Genomic DNA, 21,699 nt, shown 5'->3' with positions numbered 1-21,699 from the left:
TACAAACGAGAAAATATACGAAACGATCGTGCAAGCCTGCTTTAGCAAAATGCGTCGAAAAATGGAAAACAAGTTGTTGGTTGTCTTCTGTAAACACGCTGCTTGAATTAGTCGGGGTTCTTAAAGTACACAGATATTGAGGTGATATTTAGTAAATTTCTAAAGAATCAAAGTTTATTTACTAGTTATTTGGCTTGTAAATTGTGAAAAATGACTGAGAAAGCCTCTTCAAAGCTATCTGTGAGTATGAGGCTATTCTCGCAAACTTTGCTATTTTCATCGTATTTTTGTATAATATTGATGTTAAAACTTCAATTTAAATTGGCAAAAAGATTAATTTTTTATCCGATCACTAATTTATTCAGTTCTTATACAGAATTAAATACTATCTCCATAAAATTCCACTTGACTTCTTGCGTCCAACATGAGTTAACCTTCAAACATGCTTCCGGCTTTTATTATTGTTTGTGAACTTCTAAATTTCAAATATTTTAATATATCACAACTCATTCGGTAGAAATTAACTTAGTAAGAAAATATAGTTGGTGACTTGTACATTATTATGAGAATAAGATAAAAAAACTTATCAGTTCTTTGTCCTGTATTTTTGTTTATGTTTGAGTTTTGCCGTGAACTCTTATTTTTTCTTTGTTTACCCCATTGTTTTGCCTGTTGAACATTAATTTTCAATGTTTGATAAATATATTATCAAAATGGATGATCTTTGTAATCTTTGTGTTTTTAATTTAAAATGCTTTGATGGATTTTATTATCTTTGTTTTAGCGGGAAGAGATAGCAAAACAATTTCAACTCCCTGAACGAAAGTCAAAGATTGCATATATTCTAAAACAGGATGATAAAAAATATTGCATTTGTAGATCATCAGATACGTCACGGTTTATGATGTAAGTACCTACTTTTATAATGTTTATTGTAATGTCTTACATTATAATACTGATCATTGTTTTGAAGCCACTGTAAGTCCATCATTGTTCGCCTTGGTGTGCTGACGATCATAAGCCATTACGTCTTTCTGTGCTAGTGCTTGGTGTATGTCAAGAGGATACAGCATACTCTAGTTGTGTGTAGTGACATCCTCTACCACACTACATCAGGATACCCCTAGGAGACGCCTCCACCGATCACAGGCCAGTTATAGGATTCCTGCCCTGAAATTCTACAATAAGCTGCCTAATAGTGTAAAGCAATTGGATGAGGCCGCCTTCAGGAGAACCGTCCGAAAGCTACTGTGTGACAAGGCATATTACAGTGTAAATGAATTCATGGCTGATAATTTTTATTTTTACTGAAAGCGCGGTCACTGGATCACTGACATCTGAACTATTACAGTATGGCCCGGTTGCACAGCAGCCGGTTAAATTTTAACCGTGATTAATTTTACGAGAACCAATCAGAGAAGGCCTTTTTGATAAGACGGCTTCTCTGATTGGTTCTCGCAGAATTAATCACGGTTAAAATTTAACCGGCTGTTGTGCAACCGGTACTGTGTTTAATGACGGTACCGTACGTGTTTTGAGATTTTTGACGCCACCGATGCCACAATTTTGGGTAATGGATGGAGCAGAAGGTATTAATAGAAAGGAGACATTCTCCTTGTTAATTTGATATGAAATTCTTACGCATTACGACGCCCCATGATTCTGAAAAAAGTGGTAATGAATGAAGCAGAATGTATTAAAGAATTACCGTTTGGTTAAACAATTGATAATTTAATTTTTCAGAGCCTGTGACAGCTGTGAGGAATGGTATCATGGAGACTGTATTGGTATTCAAGAGAATCAAGCAAAGTCAATTCACAAGTATTTTTGTGTGGTAAGTACTAACTCTTTGAATATTGAATATACTGTATATTCGCAATGCTCTCGAAATCAATGTTCCTCGATGTAGACTAAGTAAGGCTCAAAACTGTTATCCCAATAGTGCTATTAAAATGTTTAATATGCTACCTCCATCTGTGCGTCATTTGAGTGACAGTGAGTTTAAGAGGACACTCAAGTCCTGGCTGCGTGCCAGACCATACTACTCAGTGAGTGATTTTTTTCAGGAAGTCTATAGTTGACATTTAGCAGCCATCACCGTGTTTAGCCATTATGTTTTTAATTTTTGACGTGACAGTGTTGTCAAAAACTTTTGTATGAAATTTTATATTGACGTGATGACCTACCCAGCTCACCTGGCTGGCTAATGGTCCTACGAATGAAGATTGAATGTGTAAACTGTATGGTATTGAAGGAATATTTAATATTCTCGGTAATAATTGTCAGAGAATAATAATAATTGATGTTGAGTGGTAGAGAGGTCTTGCAAGTACTAAATCCGCCAAATAAAGAATATTTTAATGTAATTAAACTTATCAACAATGAAAATGGTTCTTTTCATTCAACTTAACACAGATATATTGCAGACATCAGCAATATGGCTCTCAGTTTGTGTTAATCTCATAAAATGTCCGTGTCGATTCTATATTCCTATAACTCTTCTCTTTCATTACTTATTTTAATCAATGTTCCGTGTTTATGTGATTCCCTGATTCTCTTCTAAACTCCTCAAACTTCCACTCTATTCCTTGAGTGAAGAGGAAATCAGTCGTTTTATTTGTCTCTTTGACATGCCATCTCGATAGTTTGTGTAAATTTTATGAACGTTTGTGTTTTTTAATTTCTTTTGACGAAATGTATCCAGTGTGAAGACTGGTCATGGATGGAAAGAAAATTGAATTGAATTGAATTCTACTCTTTGAATGAGCCTCCTCTAATCTGTTGTTTATTTTTCCAGCAATGTCAAGATGAAGACCAAACCCTCGTCATACAATTCAAACCAGGCGTCAAGGCTGATGTTGAAGACAGAGTTTATGCACCTAAAAAGAAGAAACGTCGTGATAGGCAGGAGTTGGGTGATATTACAGCCTCTTCAAACCGTAAGTTCCAGTTTAACTTTAATTTCACTCTGTGAGGGACAAAACATAGTCGATTATAATGGGAACATATTGGTAGTGGATTGACGAAGCATCAGATGTGGTAGTTGGGAGCGTTTTAACTAGTAGTTCTGTGAACAGTAGACCTCACGCAGTATTCTCATCCACAAGTACCTGATTGAAACTATAGCCCTTATGGAAATACAGCAATAGACTAGCTTCTCCACACATCTGTGTAATCACTTGGCACCTGATTTAGCCTATGATGAATAATTCTATAGTCAGATTTTCACTCTAATATTGGCGTATGAAGGAGGCTTCTTTTTCCTTTTATATTATTATCCTTGAGATGCAAAATTTCTAAAAACCTTGTATATAAGTCGACGCGCAATTTAAAAAGGGACATACCTGTCAAATTTCATGAAAATCTATCACCGCGTTTCGCCGTAAATGCGCAACATATAAACATATAAACATTAAGAGAAAAGCCAAACCGTCGATCGTCGAATTGAATCTTAGACCTCACTTTGCTCGGTCAATAATGTATTCATTCAAATGTTCCGCATCTTTCCACCTTCTACATCCCCTTTGCCGCTCCACTCTGTTCTGACAAATTTCAAATCAAATCAAGTTTTATTCAATGATATCACTTACATGACAAATTCCATTATACAAACTATATTACAGATTGAATACAATACTGTTTTCTTAACAAAAATCTTGTCTGTAAACAGGAGTGAAATACATTCAGGACTTAACTGAAAATGCTTATCTATAAACTTAAATGAAAAAACCATCTTAATTTAATTTAATTATCTTAATCCATCACACACACACACACACACACACACACACACACACACACACACACACACACACACACACACACACACACACACACACACCACACACACACACACAACACACACACCATGGAGAAATGATAATTATTATGAATAAAATACTGAAAGAATTGAAACAAGTGACTGTCAAGGTGATTCATCTAAGAATGATGAAAAGCTCACTAATCTCAACCGGTGAATGATCCATCATTGAAAAAATTTGATTGTATGGTATGAGATGTTGTGGTATTTCTCCATAATTGAAAGAATAAGACTTTGATATTGTCAATAGCACTTTTATTCATTCGAAAATTAATTTATAATTCAGTACCAGGTTTCATGGTAAAACCTACCACATCTTCAGCTGAGTTCAGCTGAAGATGTGGTAGGTTTTACCATGAAACCTGGTACTGGATTATAAATTAATTTTCGAATAAATAAAAGTGGTATTGATAATATCAAAGTCTTATTCTTCCAATCCATCATTGATTTGAGTTCATACTTTACTTTTTAAAAACACCAGCTATGATACCATGTACCTTAGTGGCTACACCATTTTTTCACTCTTAGCACTGATCAATACTTAAGAAACTCACTCCACCCTTGAAAAGTATCACTTGTAATTACTTTATTAGGATAACAAATCATTATATTGAGAGAGGAAACTGTGATAATATGATTATATTATTTTTTATTTATTCATTCACTCATTTATTGATTCAAGATACTCAATTATTCATTGAAATATTTGAATTTCAATAGTATCTTAAGTCACAAGGACGGGGAGGGGTCTTTTGCAGTCGAGAATGATGTTTCTAGTCGAGTCGTTATCCGAGACTAGAGTTTCATTCGATCACTGTAAAAGACATTCACGTCCAAGTATCGTACACTATTTTATGTCATAATAATCTAAAGAAGAATAATAGAAAACATTTCCTGCTTATGCTGAAGTTACTACATGAATTCTATAAACATAACCTAGTTTACAAATTCCGAATGAGGAATTTTGCGGAAGTTGACAAAACTTCCACCTGGAAAGCTGATGGTGTTTTTTTTGTAGCAGTTTTGCTGTTCCTATTTCGGAACTAGGAAACATACTCGACTGTAAATAAAACATATGGTTTCATTACAGTAGAGTATGCTGTAATGAGAATCATATGTTTATTTGTTCTGCAAACAGCTGTTTACCGGCTTGATTTCATGCATGGAAAACAGCTGAGATTGAATGACTGACAAAAAAGCACTTTCAATCTACATTTTCAATCTAGTCTGAACCTTAATTTGTATTTTGAACAGATTGGACCGACGACAGAGATGGCCGCCATAAATCGTCCAAGGTTGGCAAGACTAGACGCAAGGTGTCCTGCGGCAGGTGTGCCAACTGCCTGCGTCATCAGGCTTGCGGCCAGTGTGGTTTGTGCCAACGCGGCAGAGGCGACCAGTGTCTGCGGTTACGCTGTCTGACTGCTCAGGTAAGCTAACATGCTTTTTAAAAAAAGTTGCTAGTGTGAATACTTCGGTAAGATTGTGTGCGTTTCAAAAAAGTTGCCAGTGTGAACGCTCTGTTGAGCTAATGTGTGTTTTAAAAAAGTTGCCGGTGTGAACGCTCTGATGAGCTAATGTGTGTTTTAAAAAAGTTGCCAGTGTGAACGCTCTGGTAAGCTAATGTGTGTTTTAAAATAGTTGCCAGTGTGGTTTGTGCCAACGCGGCAGAAGCGGCCAGTGTCTGCGGTTACGATGTCTGACTGCTCAGGTGAGTTAACATGCTTTTTAAAAAATTGCTAGTGTGAATACTTCGGTAAGATTGTGTGCGTTTCAAAAAAGTTGCCAGTGTGAACGCTCTGTTGAGCTAATGTGTGCTTTAAAATAGTTGCCAGTGTGGTTTGTGTCAACGGTGCAGAGACGACCAGAGTCTGACTGCTCAGGTAAGATAACATGCGTTTTTAAAAAGTTGCCAGTGTGAATACTTCGGTAAGCTAGTGTGCGTTTTAAAAAAGTTGGCAGTGTGAACAATTCGTTAAGCTAGCATGTGTTTTAAAAAAGTTTGATTACGCGAGAAGCTTACAGTATTTACATTAAGCAATAATACAGAAACAATAGTTAATCAAATTAATAAAACAAAATAAAACTTGTAGCACCCTTTATTTATTAAAAAACTTAAAATAGTTGAACAACTAGTTTCGGTTCTAAAACCATCTTCAGGTTCTAAAATAAATAAATAAAATTCAATAACTGTTTACTAATTGATATAAAACTGACATATGTTCAAATTCATATGACTAATTATTTATGGTAAAAGTTATTAAATTTATTTTTAAAATTTAATTTTATTTATTCATTTTAATTTTATCAAAAATAGGTTTATTTAAGTCAAATTGGATTATATTTATTAAATTATTCCTATTCAATTTTGCAGTTTTATAGATATAAAATTCTTCTTTTACATTCAATTTATTACTTTCACTACCAATGCTTAATATTTTCATATTAGAATTTATATTGATATAATTATGATTATTCAATTTGACTTGAATAATCCTATTTTTGATAAAATTAAAATGATTAAATAGAATTAAATTTAATAACTTTTACCATAAATAATTAGTCATATGAATTTAAACATATATGTCAGTTTTATATCAATTAGTAAACAGTTATTGAATTTTATTTATTTATTTTAGAACCTGAAGATGGTTTTAGAACCGAAACTAGTTGTTCAACTATTTTAAGTTTTTTAATAAATAAAGGGTGCTACAAGTTTTATTTTGTTTTATTAATTTAAAAGCACCCATTTCAATAAGTGTTTTTTAATCAAATTGTTTGACAAACTGTGAATAGGCCTAATCACAACTGTTATTCTGTTATTGAACAGTTGATTAACTTGGTATTGTTTCTGGCTGAGGCAACTCTTGGATAATGTAAATACTGTAAGGTTCTCGCGTAATCAAAGAGCAACAAACGAAATACTGTATATCTCTTTCAAAATCACGATTCACATTTCAAATCACAGTAAAACAGACTATTTTTTATAAATATTCTCAATTAATATTTGTTACTAGCTGGCCCGGCGAACTTCGTACCGCCAAATAGTTTAATGCATCTCATGACAAACTTTAGCTGGATGCACTTTAGCCACCTGAGGAGGCGCGATGCGGCATTTTATTTATATAGATGGTTTTCCAACTGCAAAATAAATAATTTACTAAAAATCAATCAATTCTGAACACCGAAGAAAGCACAATTATCCGAAACAAAGCAATGTCTTTAGAGCATGTAAGTTTTCAACCTCAAGACGCACTGCTGGATGGTTACACACTGAACAGTCAAGATACAAGCGGACTTTCCGATCTGTGGTTCATCTGTGATCTCTAATCTGTGATCAGGTTTTTTACTGAACGTAAAAAAACCGATGGAATTGATCAGTGGCTTTGAACTCAACCATTTTGTTTTTAGTAGGGGCGTTTAGAATAAAATACGGTACTTGGGCGGTTATGGAGCAGCACACACTCTTGTCTACTATCTTCCGACGGCTGTTGGATGATTCAATGATTATATCAGCTGATTTTTACTTTCCTTGCCCTATTACCATAGGTAAGGAAAGTATTGCTTTCCGAAAAAAATTAAGGTACCCAAATTTCTAAATTTCTATACGTTTCAAGGTCCCCTGAGTCCAAAAAACTGGTTTTTGGGTATTGGTCTGTATGTGTGTGTGTGTGTGTGTGTGTGTGTGTATGAGTGTATGTGCGTCTGTGTACACGATATCTCATCTCCCAATTAACGGAATGACTTGAAATTTGGAACTTAAGGTCCTTTCACTATAAGGATCCGACACGAACAATTTCGATCAAATGCAATTCAAGATGTGCGGCTAAAATGGCGAAAATGTTGTCAAAAACAGGGTTTTTCGTGATTTTCTCGGAAACGGCTCCAACGATTTTGATCAAATTCATACCTAAAATAGTCATCGATAAGCTCTATCAACTGCCACAAGTCCCATATTTGTAAAAATTTCAGGAGCTCCGCCCCATCAATGCAGATAGATTCCCAATTATCAGGCTCCAGATACAATTGAAACAAAAAAAATCAAGTGGAGTAGATTGAGCATGAAAATCTCTACAATTAATGTTCAGTAACATTTTCACCTAAAATTGAAAATAAGCTTTAAATTCGAAAAAATGTGATTATTCAATTGCAAATTATTGTTGATTCTATTTAATCATTCACTATGAAGAGATAGCAGACCTCATGTGTGTCTCCAGCGTTATTGCCCTGTCACCAGCTGGCTCAAATATTTGAATAGTAGACTTGAGATGCGCGGGAACACTAGCGTCAGTGACCAGATTTTTATTTCTGTGTGTGGCCAGCTCACAAATCTTCTCCCATAAGAATTACATGTTAACTTTGAAGGACCGTAGGAAAGAGTCCTGAAGTCGGATTATAAATTTAATAGGCCATAAACCTGGTCCCGAACATAACGAACACAACTAAAAAAAATCATCAAATTCGGTGCACACATAAAAAGTTATAGAATGTTAAATTTGAGGCTTGATGTTTATTTACATAGATTAATAGCCTATTGGTTTTATGAATGTCTTTTTTGAACTCAATGTGTGTTCTTGACTCAATTTAACAGTCCAAAATCACTATGGTGTACATTCTACAGATGGAAATTACTGATATATTGCATTTATTCAAATACTAATTAATAGCCTAATCCTAATTATTATTAAACGAAAATCCAAATAAAATGCTGTAAATAAATTTCTCGTTTAATAATAATTTTATTATTAATTCATTAGCATTTGAATAACTGTAATATCTCAGTAATTTCCATCTGTAGACTGGCTGGCCGCTATGGCTTCGTATAAAATGAGCGCTGCTATCCAGAGATTGTCAGTTTGGTGTAAGGGTAAGCATTCCTGACCGGCAACAATTAGGAGGTACTGGGTTGGATTCCCGGGCTGACAAATAATTTTTGAATAGTAGCGCTCATCGAATTTCCATCTAGCCGTTTACCCTGTTGTCAATATTTGCAGTAGCAGAAGTCTTCGGTGTGATTTACAGCATTTTATTTTGATTTTTGTTTAATAATAATTAGGCTATTAATTAATAATTATGGTGCACATTGGTTAACGCTGAATGGTTTAGCAAATGATGGCGGTCGGACAAACTTATGTTCTCCTGGTCGAAAACTACACAACATCTCGAAGAAATTGAAAATATACTGTGTATATGTAGGCATTTGAAACTCATGAGTTTTATATATGTCTTGTGTATCTGCCATACGCTAAATGTGTTTGTGTTTTCCAATTACCTGAATTGTGACTAAAGTGCGAGATAAATTACTTTTAACACGGCTCTTTCTCAAAGACGGAGAGGTCCGATGCTCTATCCTCCACTAATCTCTCCCACTACCTAGCAGCATTCTCCTTCTTTTGTGTCTGTGTGAGAGAGCTTTGTAACGCTTCGCTCCCCTCCACTGGCAATGTTCCAAAGTGATATGTTTGTGTATGTTACGGAGATGTGTTCATCACAAGAACCTGAAGCGAAATGAAACGGCGCATCCAATTGTGCGCAGGATGTCCGTCTGTGACTATGCTACAAACTGTGGAGGGAGAAATGTGTTTCTCCTCTTCATGTTAAAAGTAATTTATCTCGCACTTTAGTGTTCATCTCGCAAGATCTTATCTACAATGATTGACTCATCAACAGTGACAGTATAATAATAACCATTTTTTTCGCAGTCGAAACACGACACCAACCGCAAACGGTCAAAGTCCTCTGCAAAGTTAGCGACCGACCGAGTTCGCCGTCCATCCGCCAGATCGCGCCGTCGTCGCGGTGGCAGCCATGACACCTCTAAGGCAGCAGCCAATGAGAAGGAGGCCGCCCTCCGCCAGTGCTGTGGCCTGGAGTGCGTCAACCCCGCTCGGCCCCACAGCAAGTACTGCAGCGATGCCTGTGGCCTCCAGTTGGCTACTAATCGTATATTTCAGGTGAGACATCAATGAAGCAATTTTTTGAAAAATGTGTGTTAGGTGGCTTGTGATCGCCGTTTTCAAGTCGAAAACTTGAAGCGTTCGAGAGCCGACTAAACATTTTTTTTATCGAGTTGCGAACGCTATTTTCCGCCACACCACAAGACAAACCGAAAACTTGACGAACTGATAACTCGACCAACTTGGAACTTGAAAAATCTTCAAGCACCTTTTATTTTTTAAAACTCTTTAAAATAGTTCAACAACTAGTTTTGGTGATCACACCATCGTCAAATTATAAATTGAAATTATTATTTTATAATTGTTATTTATTTTACTATTTTAATTTTTTTTAAATAAAGGGTGCCTCAAGATTTTTATATTTGTTTTTTTTTTTAATTTAAAAAGTAGCCCTTGTGAATGAAGTGTTTTTTGAAACTTGAGATATTGAAAAACTAACTGATTATATATATATATAAGCTTATGCTTTATGGGCCAGCATGTGGAAGCGTCAGAAGTGACTTGTTTATTTATTTATTCGTGGATACAATATTGCAAATCATATAAAATAATATGATTAGGTAGGAACAACAGGCTTGGCCCAAAACTATTCCATTCCCAAATTTTGTTAATGTTACATGTCAATAAAAATAGGTTATGTTTCTACTGTAAATAGTTCAAGCTCAATTTTCGTCCAAAAATGAATATGAGATACAAATTTTAAATTTAGGAGAATTAAAACACCAAACGAAAGAAAAATATTACACTTAATTATCACTGCACATTGAATCGATTAAGTTATTTTATAAAATTTTGAAGCCATAGATACACACAAATTCTCACTTATTACTTTGTGAGTCTCCCTAGAATATTGATCACAATTCACATAATTGTCATAATTTAAAAAATACAAAACAGAAATTACATCAAAGATGTACATTGAAGGACAGTATGCCATAATATGCAGTATTACTGCATATTTTGGAATGGCCTCTATGGGTCTGCCTCAAATGTCAATTCTCTGTAATACTCCTTCGATCCATTTAAGCCCCACATCACTTGCCGCATGCACCTCCTGCAATCCTCCCTCACATGGGAACAGAGGACAGTTTGAAACCAAGTGCTCCATTGTCTGTATCTCGCCACATTCACAGTATGGGTCAGGTGTAAAGCCCCATAAGGCAAGAGACTGGGCGCATCTTCCAGTAGATGTCCGGAACCTGTTCAGACAGCACCACTGCCGGCGGCCAAGCAGTGTCCCTGGCACCTCTCCGTTTGGATCCTCAATTAGATGTTTATTCTTCACTGATGAGTAGGACCACCTTGCCTTCCAAATTGTTCCAATATCCTGAACATTCTGATCATCTAATCTCAGATACCTCCTAGATTGTAGCCGTCTTGCTAACTGACTGAAAACATGGCGATATGAGATCTTCACAAACTAAAAAATTGAGGTACCAGTACTGAAAAAATGATGAATTGAGAACTTAACAAACGGAAAACTTTACGAAATAAGAACTCAACAAATTGAAAACTTGATGAAATTGACGAATTGAGAACTTGACAAAATGGGAGATTCACAAACTGAAAATTTACCAAATGAATTTGGTTTTAATTTGCAGGTGCTGCCAGCTCGCATCCAAGAATGGAAACTAACCAATTGTATAGCAGAGGAATTCAACAAACGAGAGTTGGAGTCGGTTCGTAAACAACAACAGGAAGTCAAGAGAGTTCTGCAAGAATTGGATAAACGTCACAAGGTACATTAGAAATAGAAATAGAAATATATTTATTACCATTTGATTTACAATAGTAAAGTAAATTCGTATGACTTTTGTTGGTGGGGAGTCCCTTGCGGGAAGGTCCCACCGCCTGAATATATAATTTAAGCCGTCAATTATGGGCCTTACGACTGTCATACTTCAGCCGGGACCGACAGTTTAACGTGCCCATCCGATAACACGGAAGTGATCTGGTTAAAAAACTTTTGGCTATGAGAGGGTTTGAACCCGGGATCTCTATGCTGCTAAGCAAGCACTCTATCCACTAGACCACTGATCACTACAAATCCGATACTTATTATTGATTTGCAATAAATATTGGTCATTGTCACAAGTATACAATCAACGATACAGAAGTCTACACAGCTAAAACACAATTACATCGAAAATTAACTTCTTAGACAAGATTACAAACTAAATTTGCACAGCTCAGATCATACACAATAGTGCCAGATTTACATAGATTGTGGAATGTTATAAAATTCAGGTACCTTGTAAAGTCCTCATCTTATTAGGCCTTTTCTAACTCTATCTTTATATTGGGTGGCATGAAGTTAATACTCAAATTCCAACTAATTTTAACTACTCACAGTTTAAAGGCTTGTCTTGCCACCAAAATTAACTTGCCACAATATACATTTCTCTAGCTTAATACCACCAATGACGGAAGGGCATTATAACATCTGAGAGATTGGGCCCTGAAACTTCTCAATGATGCGCTGGAAGAGCACCATTCGATACCTATATTACTTGCCCCTCTTGCATTGTATGTATGCCTATCAGAGTTGAGGCTAAATTTATCCAGGTTCTTTTTGATATAACTCAGACAAAACCAAGAATCAATTCAGTTCTGTACCTTACTTTGATTTATGTGTATACCATTCGCTCTTTATATCTTCTTGTTTAGATTTTTTCATGTAACCATTTATTTGTTTTTGGTGTATAGGAATTGGACTTGGTAATAGAACGATCCAAACGAACCACCATAGATCTCTCTCAGGACCTAGATCAAGACCAGGAAGGTGTAGAGACCGAGATGAACATGTATTGCATCACTTGTGGATATGAGATACATTCTCGCACTGCTATAAGGCATATGGAAAGGTAACATCATCAATTCTTCTATTTATAAACTCATGTGCGTGTTTAAACCCGCTCACTGAGGGTAAAAACCCTCATATTTACTTTTATTTTATTAATTCATTCATTCACATTCCATAATACGCAATGTTAACATCTTCTTTTTTTTGCTTTTTGTGTAGTTGAGAAGTTGATATTGTGGTAATTATTCATATTGAATGAAAAAGAACTAGGACTTTCTAATTATCAATAAATCAGTGGTTTTTTGACAATTTCCTAGTCTTTTTCATTCAATGTTAACATCTTCAATTCTTTAATTTATAAACTCATGCTCATGTTTGAACCCTCTTAATTTTTATTATTGACCGAGCGAAGTGAGGTCTAAGATTCAAGTCGACGGTTTGGCATTTCTCTTAATGTTTAAATGTTCATATGTTGCGCATTTACGGCGAAACGCGGTAATAGATTTTCATGAAATTTGACAGGTATGTTCCTTTTTAAATTGCGCGTCGACTTATATACAAGGTTTTTGGAAATTTTGCATTTCAAGGATAATATTGAAGGAAAAAGGAGCCTCCTTCATACATCCTCCTTTATCGGAGTAAAAATCAGACTATAGAATTATTTATCATTAATCAGCTGTCTAGTGGACTATTATACTACCCGTTCAAAAACATAGAACAGCTTGAAAATGTATCTTCCCATCACGTTAGTAGACAGTTGACTATAATACTACCCGTTCAAAAACATCGAACATCTTGAAAATCGTATATTTCCATCAACGTTGTAGACAGATGCAGCCAGACCTGATAACAGCGCTCACACTCACATTCCGGGACGACACGTCACGGTACGATAGGACAGAAAGCTCTATGTTTATTAAGGATTTTTTTCTAAAACATAAAAACAGATCAATGTAACTTACTGAGCGCGAGGTCTACTGTTCACAGAACTACTAGTTTATTATTTTACAAAGGTGACTTTCTAGAAGTATTTTAAGCCTAGGTGATGATGATGATGGGATGAATGATAATACAGTGAAGGTAGAGTTATGAATTAATAAAAATTATAGGTTATGCTATCCACTTGAATCGATTTGAGTCCACTTTTTAGTCCAGAAATAAATAAACTAGAAATTTTGAATTTGATTTGATTACAACTGAATATAATAGAATGATTACATTCAATAAACTCTCAGAACTTGAAAATATTGATTTATTAAGAAAAATACCCTACGAATACCCTAACGAATGAAGAATACTTGGGTCCGGTTGCACAAAAGCCTATTAGAGACTAGAATCAAAAAATCTAGAACAGTAACTTAATAATTATTTAAAAGTCTAAATTTTGAATGAAACTAAAGGGTAAAAACCCTCATATTTATTAATTCACATTTCATAATACACAATGTTTTTTGATGCAATTCATTTTGCAAGCATGAATATTATAGAAAATAACTAGTAACCTTGTAATTGTTTTCAAGTATTATAGTTTTGTTCTATAATATTGGACATTCAAGTAACCCTATTAAAATACTTGGGCCCGGTTGCACAAAAGCCTGTTAAATTTTATATCCTTTATTTATTTATTTTATTTATTTATACGTGGATACAATAACAAATCATAATATGATTGGGAAGGAACAACAGGCTTGGCCCAAAACTATTCCATTCCCAAATTTTGATTACATGTCCAAAAAATAGGTTATGTTTCTTTATTTGCCTGTAGTTGTGCATGTTAGTTATGTTCTATATAATATTGAAAATTAAAATAACCCTATTAGAATGGGATGTTAGTATAGGAGGAAAACTCCTGGACCGTGTAAAGGACACAGGTATTGGTTTGCCCTACTAACATACTTGCGACACACAATAAGCTTCGATTGAAGTGAGAGGTTCTTTGAACCTTTGGATCCTTAAATCCGTCCCTTCAAAAACATAAACATAAACCCTATTAGAATGCTTGGGCCCGGTTGCACAAAAGCCTGTTGAATTTTGATCAAGATTGAATGCCACGAGAACCAATTTTACAGAAGGAATCATCAAAAAGTAGGCTTCTCTGATTGGTTTTCGTGGCCTTTAATCACGATCAAAATTTAACAGGTTTTTGTGCAACCAGGGGCAGGGCTTTATCAGACAATACTATGCTGTATAACCTACTTTCTGAACTAGTATATGAATCAAAATTCGGAAGAGGAACAGTTTTGGGGTGCATGTTGGACTTCCCACAATTATTGTAATGAATAATTGTGTTTCATTGAATCTACTAATGAATATATGACACATATAGTACTAAGCTATGCTTTACTATTCTATTCACTAGGGGCGGTTTCAGAGCTTGGAATTTAGCTAAGTTCTAGACTTTGAACAGCTGGAGTCAGAGAATTGGCTTTCCAAAACGGGGCGTAGTCGCAGTTTTTATGACAGTAGTCACAGTTTTTATTTTCTCATTTTTATAATTGAAAACGTTTTTCCTCGACGAAATTAGACATTCCTATATAATTCAAAGTAGTTGAAACTTTTACACTATTTTGTCATTATTTTGTTTTGTGTTCAATTCTCTAGTTTTTCGAAATTTAATTCAAACGTGACTTTGACAATGACTACGACTACGCCCCGTTTCGGAAAGCCAATTCTCTGACTCCAGCTGTTTAAAGTCTAGAACCATAGAGAAACAATAGCATAAGTAGATATCCCGTGGTATAGTGCGTTTATGTCGCAACTTTTACTGTTATCTCAAGCCGATAGTCCACGTAGTTCTTTCCCGTGAAGCTTTATGACGCTAGTAGTCTCTCATATTGTGCCGTTCATACACTCTTACACGGTCAAAACAGTAAAAATCGACAGTAATCGGCTTGAGATAACAGTAAAGTTGAGACATAAACGCCCTATACCATGGGATATCTACTTACGCTATTGTTTCTCTATGCTAAAACTTAGGCAAATCCCGAGCTCGGAAACCAGCCCTTGAATTATTTATATTAATTGAACTAATCTATTTATGCTGAAAGTTATTAATGGTTTTTTGTGGCAGGTGTTTCAACAAATACGAAAGCCAAGCGTCGTTCGGCTCCAAGTACAAGACTCGTGTTGAGGGAAAACAGCTGTTCTGTGATGTCTACAACGCGCAGAATGGCACCTACTGTAAGCGACTCAGGGTGCTGTGTCCCGAGCATGCCAAGGATCCGAAAATCGGAGATCAGGAGGTTGGTATCAAGATAATATCAATATTATAGTATGGTATCATGATGATTTGCTGGTCAGGTTAGACGAAACGACTAGGTGTTGCACCCTCTAGTCTGCTATCGCTACCTGGTCGTGGGTTCGAATCCCGCCGGTAGGCATGGACGTTTGATCATCAATCATCCACACACTTATCATTACCCACGCACAAGCAAAATGATGATGTGGGCATCATCCGTAATAATCATTATTCAAATTTGTTATTCTAGAAATTCATCATCCGCAATAATCATTATTCAAATTTGTTACCTATTCTAGTGATTTTTTTGTGTAGTTGAGAAGTTGATATTGTGGTAATTATTCATATTGAATGAAAAAGACTAAGAAATTGTCAAATTTCTGAAACCACAAACCACTGATTTATTTATTTATTTATTTATTTATCAATAAATAAGTGTTTTTTGACAATTTCTTAGTCTTTTTCATTCAGTATTCTAGTAATTCATCATCCGTAATAATCATTATTCAAATTTGTTATTCTAGTAAATTAATATTTTCAAATATAGGTTGAATCACCCATCTTCGCAATGTATCATATTGTAATGTTATTTAATGTAATAGGTTTTTCAAGACCTGGCATGTAATAAATAAATCAATCAATCAATCTTCGTTCCATATGTGTGTCTTATACTGGGAATTAGATACATATCAATGAATTGAAAACATATAATGCTTTACGATGAATAGAAATTGGACACAATTTTATTCATTTAATGATACACAGAATATCATTTTCATTTTTATTTCACCACCTACATCACAAGGATGAGGGGCACGTCAAGGAAGCGAATGAAAGTCGCTACTTGTCAATCACACTCTTCACTGGAAATTCCTTCAGTGAATAGAGTGGATTGTCTATAGTGAGGTCCACGTTATAATGGCAGTGGATAAAGATAGAAGAATAGCGTGCCGATTCTCTCCATTAATTAATTATATTTCTACACTGTCAAAAACTTGAATGGCATCGTTGTGGACCTAGAAAAGGATAGTATCACCGGCTTTGTCGAATGATAGACAAGGATAGCAAAACCAAAGTTGATCAAATACTGTCATATGGACCTCACTATAGAAGGTATTTTTTTAGAGCTTGCTTAAATGGTTTAGACTCTTTTATACTTTTTATATCATGTGGCAGGCAATTATGAAAGCGGAAACCCTGTGTATGTGGCTGTCTCTGTGTTTTCAGCAGTCTACTGTATGGGAGGTCGAAATCGTTTTTTCCTCTTGTATTTAGGTGCGTACAGATTCACGCGCCGCGAACATGAGCAATTCACTTCTAATCAGCTGATTCCAAGCTTTTTATATCTATATCTTAAACCATTTCTGTAAAAATACAGATATAGTCAGCTGATTGAAAGTGAATTGCTCATGTTCGCGGCGCGTGAATCTGTACGCACCTTTATGTTCATGTATGTTGTGTCTACATGGCCTAACCGTTACATACTTTTTTATATATAGAATTGTCTTGTAGTTATAGAGGGATACTACTGTAAAGATTCTGTCCCTCCTGAAATAAGGCCTGCAGTGAGCGTCATATGGCAAACAGTTCATAATCCTTATTGATTTCTTTTGTAATATCAGTATTTGTTCTATGTATGTGTGCGGTGCACTTCCCCAGGCTATTATGCCAAAACTGATGTGTGAAGCGAAATTGAATGATAGGCCATTATATACTCCTTATTCTCCTTATCCCATAGAGTGATGTGGATAATTTGCTACACAGTGATTCAATGTGCTTCCTGCCATGTTGAGTTTCTATCCAATATTATGCCCAGGAATCTTGCTGAACCCGAAATCTCCTCCTCAGTACTCAACTGGCTCCCAGTATTCATGATGGTCCTTGCCTGTGTTTGAAAGTTTTACTATGGTAACACATTTCATTATAATGATTGAGGAAGGAACAACAGGCAAAGCCCAAAACTGTTCCTTCCCCGTATTTTGATTCATATACTATAGTCCAAATAGAAGTGAAACAAAATATCCTTCTTTTTAGAACATTATTGCTTGATTCCACTCCAGACTATTAAATTTAACCGGGTTGAAATGACAGCATGATATTGCTATTTTATCCATTCATTGACATTGCACTCGATAGATGACGTAATCTAATTTTTGTCATACTTACTGAATTGCAGCTGTTTTCCATGCATTAAATCAAGCCGGTGAACAGCTGTTTGCAGAACAAAAAAACATGTGATTTTCATTACAGCATACTATCATAGAGAAACAATAGCGTAATAACTTATGCTATCGTTTCTCTATGATACTATACTGTAAAGAGATCATATGTTCTCTTTACAGTCGAGTATGTTAGAACATCTGTAATAACATGTTATAACATCATGTTATAACATCATGTTATAACATCATGTTATAACATCTGAGTAATTAATATACTAACTCAAATAATTGAAGAACTCATTTAAGGAGTTTCAAGTTATAAGAACTCATCTGAAATCTTATAATTTAGACCATTATTATTCTATTTGAGCTCGAAGGGTCTGTCTGTTATGAACTAGGCGCTACGGGCTAGGTCATGTTTATAGAATGCAGTAGCTCGAGCAGCAGCAGGTTTCTGTTTCTCAGCAATATTATTCTTTCTCAGATAAGTATGACAAAAAAATATTGTACTTAACTTGTACGGTAACGTATTTACCGCATTCGTTTGATAATTCTGCCTTCAACTACGTTTCGGGCAGAAACAATCATACTTATGCGGTAAATTATCGTTACCGGACTTGTTACGTAAAGTACTATTCCAACTGTATTGGACACTTTGGATTGCCGAAAAATAGGTTAATTGTATTATTGACTAAGAAATACAAGTTGTTTATTTTTAATAAGAGTTGAATGAAGAGAGAATGGAAGAAAGGAGGGTTTTTTATTTTATTTTTAATTAACATCGTGTTTTAATTGCAGGTTTGTGGTTGTCCACTGGTAACGAACGTTTTCGATTTGACTGGTGAATTTTGTCGAGCTGCTAAGAAGGAGTGTATACGTCACTACTGTTGGGAAAAACTACGCCGGGCTGAAATCGATATGGAAATCGTTCGACAGGTATTTCAATAAAAATTCGACTGAGTCATTGTCAATATTGTAGAACCGTTCCATGATTGAATAAAACCACACATATGCTGTCAAATCCTACACAGTTTTATTCGGTACACGACTGTCAACTTGAAAATGTGACCGGTGTGGTCACGAAACCATGGTCGTGTACCGAATAAAACTGTGTAGAATTTGACAACATATGTGTGTTTTTATTCAATTATTTCAATAAATTTTGATCATCCAAAATCTGAATCACAAATAACAACTGTTTGTTATTCAAACTGGAAATATGAATACCCTCTCAATAGGAGAGCTGATAGAATATCAGCGTCATTTTGAGCGAGTTCTCCAGCCTGGGGTCTTACTAGTGATCATAGTTTTATTGATTCACAAAATGATTATTTCAATAGTTGTTGCTCGTAAATTTCAACAATCTTCAACATCGTTATATCACTATTCCTTTCTCAACCTACTAATTTCAATTGTCTGCCCCTGTATAATATGTAAATGTTTTAGTTATCGTTCGTAGATTTCAACAATCGTTATTACACTATTTCTCTTATAACCTACTTAGTTCCCTCTAGCCTTTAACCAATTTTCACTTGAGTAAAAACTCATCTTTCTGGACCCATTTCCAGAGATCTACGATGAGAATCACTTAAATTAATTAAAAATAATTTGTAAATTCTGTTTTCAGTGGCTGAAGATCGACGAGCTAATAGAACAAGAGCGACTGATTCGTCAGCGTATGACAGACAGAGCTGGAGTATTGGCTCTGATGCTTCACTCCACTTACAACCATGAACTCATGGAGGAAATGGCTGCCAATCATCAACCTAATCAAACTGGTGCACTCACCAATAGTGCTTAAGCCTCAGTCAATCATGAGTGTCATAAATTTTATGAACTGCAACGTTTCAAGATTGATTACATTAAGCGATTTGGAATGTGGGGTTGTATGTTACGTTGGTTATATTTCTCTGGTGCGTTGATCAATGGTGCATAAGTTTCCACGAGTCATAAGTGTCATAGATTTCATAAAATACAACGTTTCAAGATTCATAAGAGTTGTTACATTAAGCGATTTTGAAATGTGGGGTTGTAAGTGTCGTTGGTTATATTTTTCTGGTGCGTTGATCAATGGTACATAACCTTCAACGAATCATGAGTGTCATAAAGTTCATTAATAACAACGTTTCAAGATTTTTTTGAAAAGGTTCATGAGAGTTGAGGGAAGTGATAACATTAAGTCATGTAATAAAAGGTTGTAAGTGATTTATTTTAATTTAAATTTGTGTTTTCATCAGGTTGTAAGTGACTTTGATTTCATTGTACTGATGGCTGACCATTGGTTCATAATCTTTGAGGAATCATAAGTCATAAATTTCATAAACTACAACGTTTCATGATTCATAAGAGTTGGGGGAAGTGATTACAATAGTGACGGTAATAGAAGGTTGTAATTAGCTTAAATTACATTGAATCCAATGTATTTAATGACTATTGGTTCATTAACGTCGAGAGTCATAAGAATTATGAATCCATAATCTTCAACCTATTTGATGATCAATGGTTTATAAACGTCGAGAGAACCTTGAATCTCATGTACTTATCGTCTTATTTTTTTGTCATAAGTAACGATTCTGCAAGGTGTTTATAAACTTTAAGAGAAGCTTGAGTGTATAAAATCTCATGAACTTATTGTCTTATGTTTTGTCCTATGTGTTGAGAGAATCAAGTCTTAATTTTATGAGCCTCAACGTCTGAAGGTTCATAAGTATCAACAAGAATTTCAATGTGTTATATAGTATCATGATTGATTTGCCATATTTTGCCATAAGTAATAGTTTTAAAGTTTAGATTTCTCAGTGTTTTTTTGCTAGCTATACCATAATGCTGAAATCTACAAAAATTACAATTATTCCCAGAAAGTGTTGAATAAAATATTGTGGTGAAATTCTTCATACAATATTTGTGCTGTGAAAATTGTATAAATTTTACTCGTATGTGAACACGAGTAAGTCATAATTTGTAAGAAGTACAGTACTTATTAGTAAGTATGAAGATCGTGGAGAAGATATGATTGAGTGAAAAAATCAAGAAAGAACTACAAATGAATGAAGTTTTTGAAGAATTCTACCAAGTGTCATTAAAAGAAGAAATTGAGGAAGTATTAAAAATAACTACGTATTTCCAAATCATCCCTGATTGAATAGTAATAAGTTAATTTTGTTATTCTATAAATCATTTATAAACTACTCAGGAATTATTGTTAGTGTGAGAGGTGAGAATGAAGTTTTTTTTTAATAATATCAAATACAGTATGATACAGTTATACAGTAAAATACAAAACCTATAAACAAACATTTTTTGGGGAATAATTATGATCAAATACTACGGTAACTAATATATGAAACCGTATAAGAGAATAATTTTATACAATTTATAAAATGAAATACAACAAATTAATTTGGTGGCGAAAACTCTCTCAAGTAAGTTTATTCTTTACATTCTATATTATTTGTGTTGATCGTTTTAAGTTGCTTTATTTTGTCTCCAGTTGTTTTTTTATTTTTTCAGCTTGTTATTTAGAATAGTTTTTTGTAGGTACGGTACCTATCTCTATCGCTTATTATTTGTAAGCTATTCTTTCATATCAGCTTTATATCTTACCTATTACTTTGAACCAATAAAACCTTACCAATTTACGTTTGTTTTTGTTCCGTTTTTAGAATTCTAAATAATTGATAATATTGTAGTTCTAACATTCTAGTTTTTCAGAAATTAAC

At 34.7% G+C, this 21,699-nt stretch overlaps 1 protein-coding gene across 1 annotated transcript; it reads left to right on the top strand.

Annotated features, from left to right (window-relative positions):
• The first annotated feature begins 45 nt into the window (after window positions 1-45).
• On the top strand, window positions 46-21,618 carry LOC111059079 (CXXC-type zinc finger protein 1). Its single transcript, XM_039439537.1, has 11 exons — window positions 46-240; window positions 785-906; window positions 1,744-1,834; window positions 2,798-2,939; window positions 5,075-5,250; window positions 9,523-9,774; window positions 11,379-11,516; window positions 12,484-12,641; window positions 15,651-15,822; window positions 18,779-18,916; window positions 19,608-21,618. The coding sequence occupies exons 1-11, from the start codon at window positions 211-213 to the stop codon at window positions 19,779-19,781; spliced, it is 1,593 nt and encodes a 530-aa protein (XP_039295471.1). The 5' UTR covers window positions 46-210; the 3' UTR covers window positions 19,782-21,618.
• Window positions 21,619-21,699: the final 81 nt, after the last annotated feature.

The sequence above is a fragment of the Nilaparvata lugens genome, chromosome 13, assembly GCF_014356525.2.
Source record: "Nilaparvata lugens isolate BPH chromosome 13, ASM1435652v1, whole genome shotgun sequence".
Lineage (NCBI taxonomy): Eukaryota > Metazoa > Arthropoda > Insecta > Hemiptera > Delphacidae > Nilaparvata > Nilaparvata lugens.
Note: the sequence above shows the minus strand (reverse complement) of the source record. Positions and strands in the feature narration are given on the sequence as shown.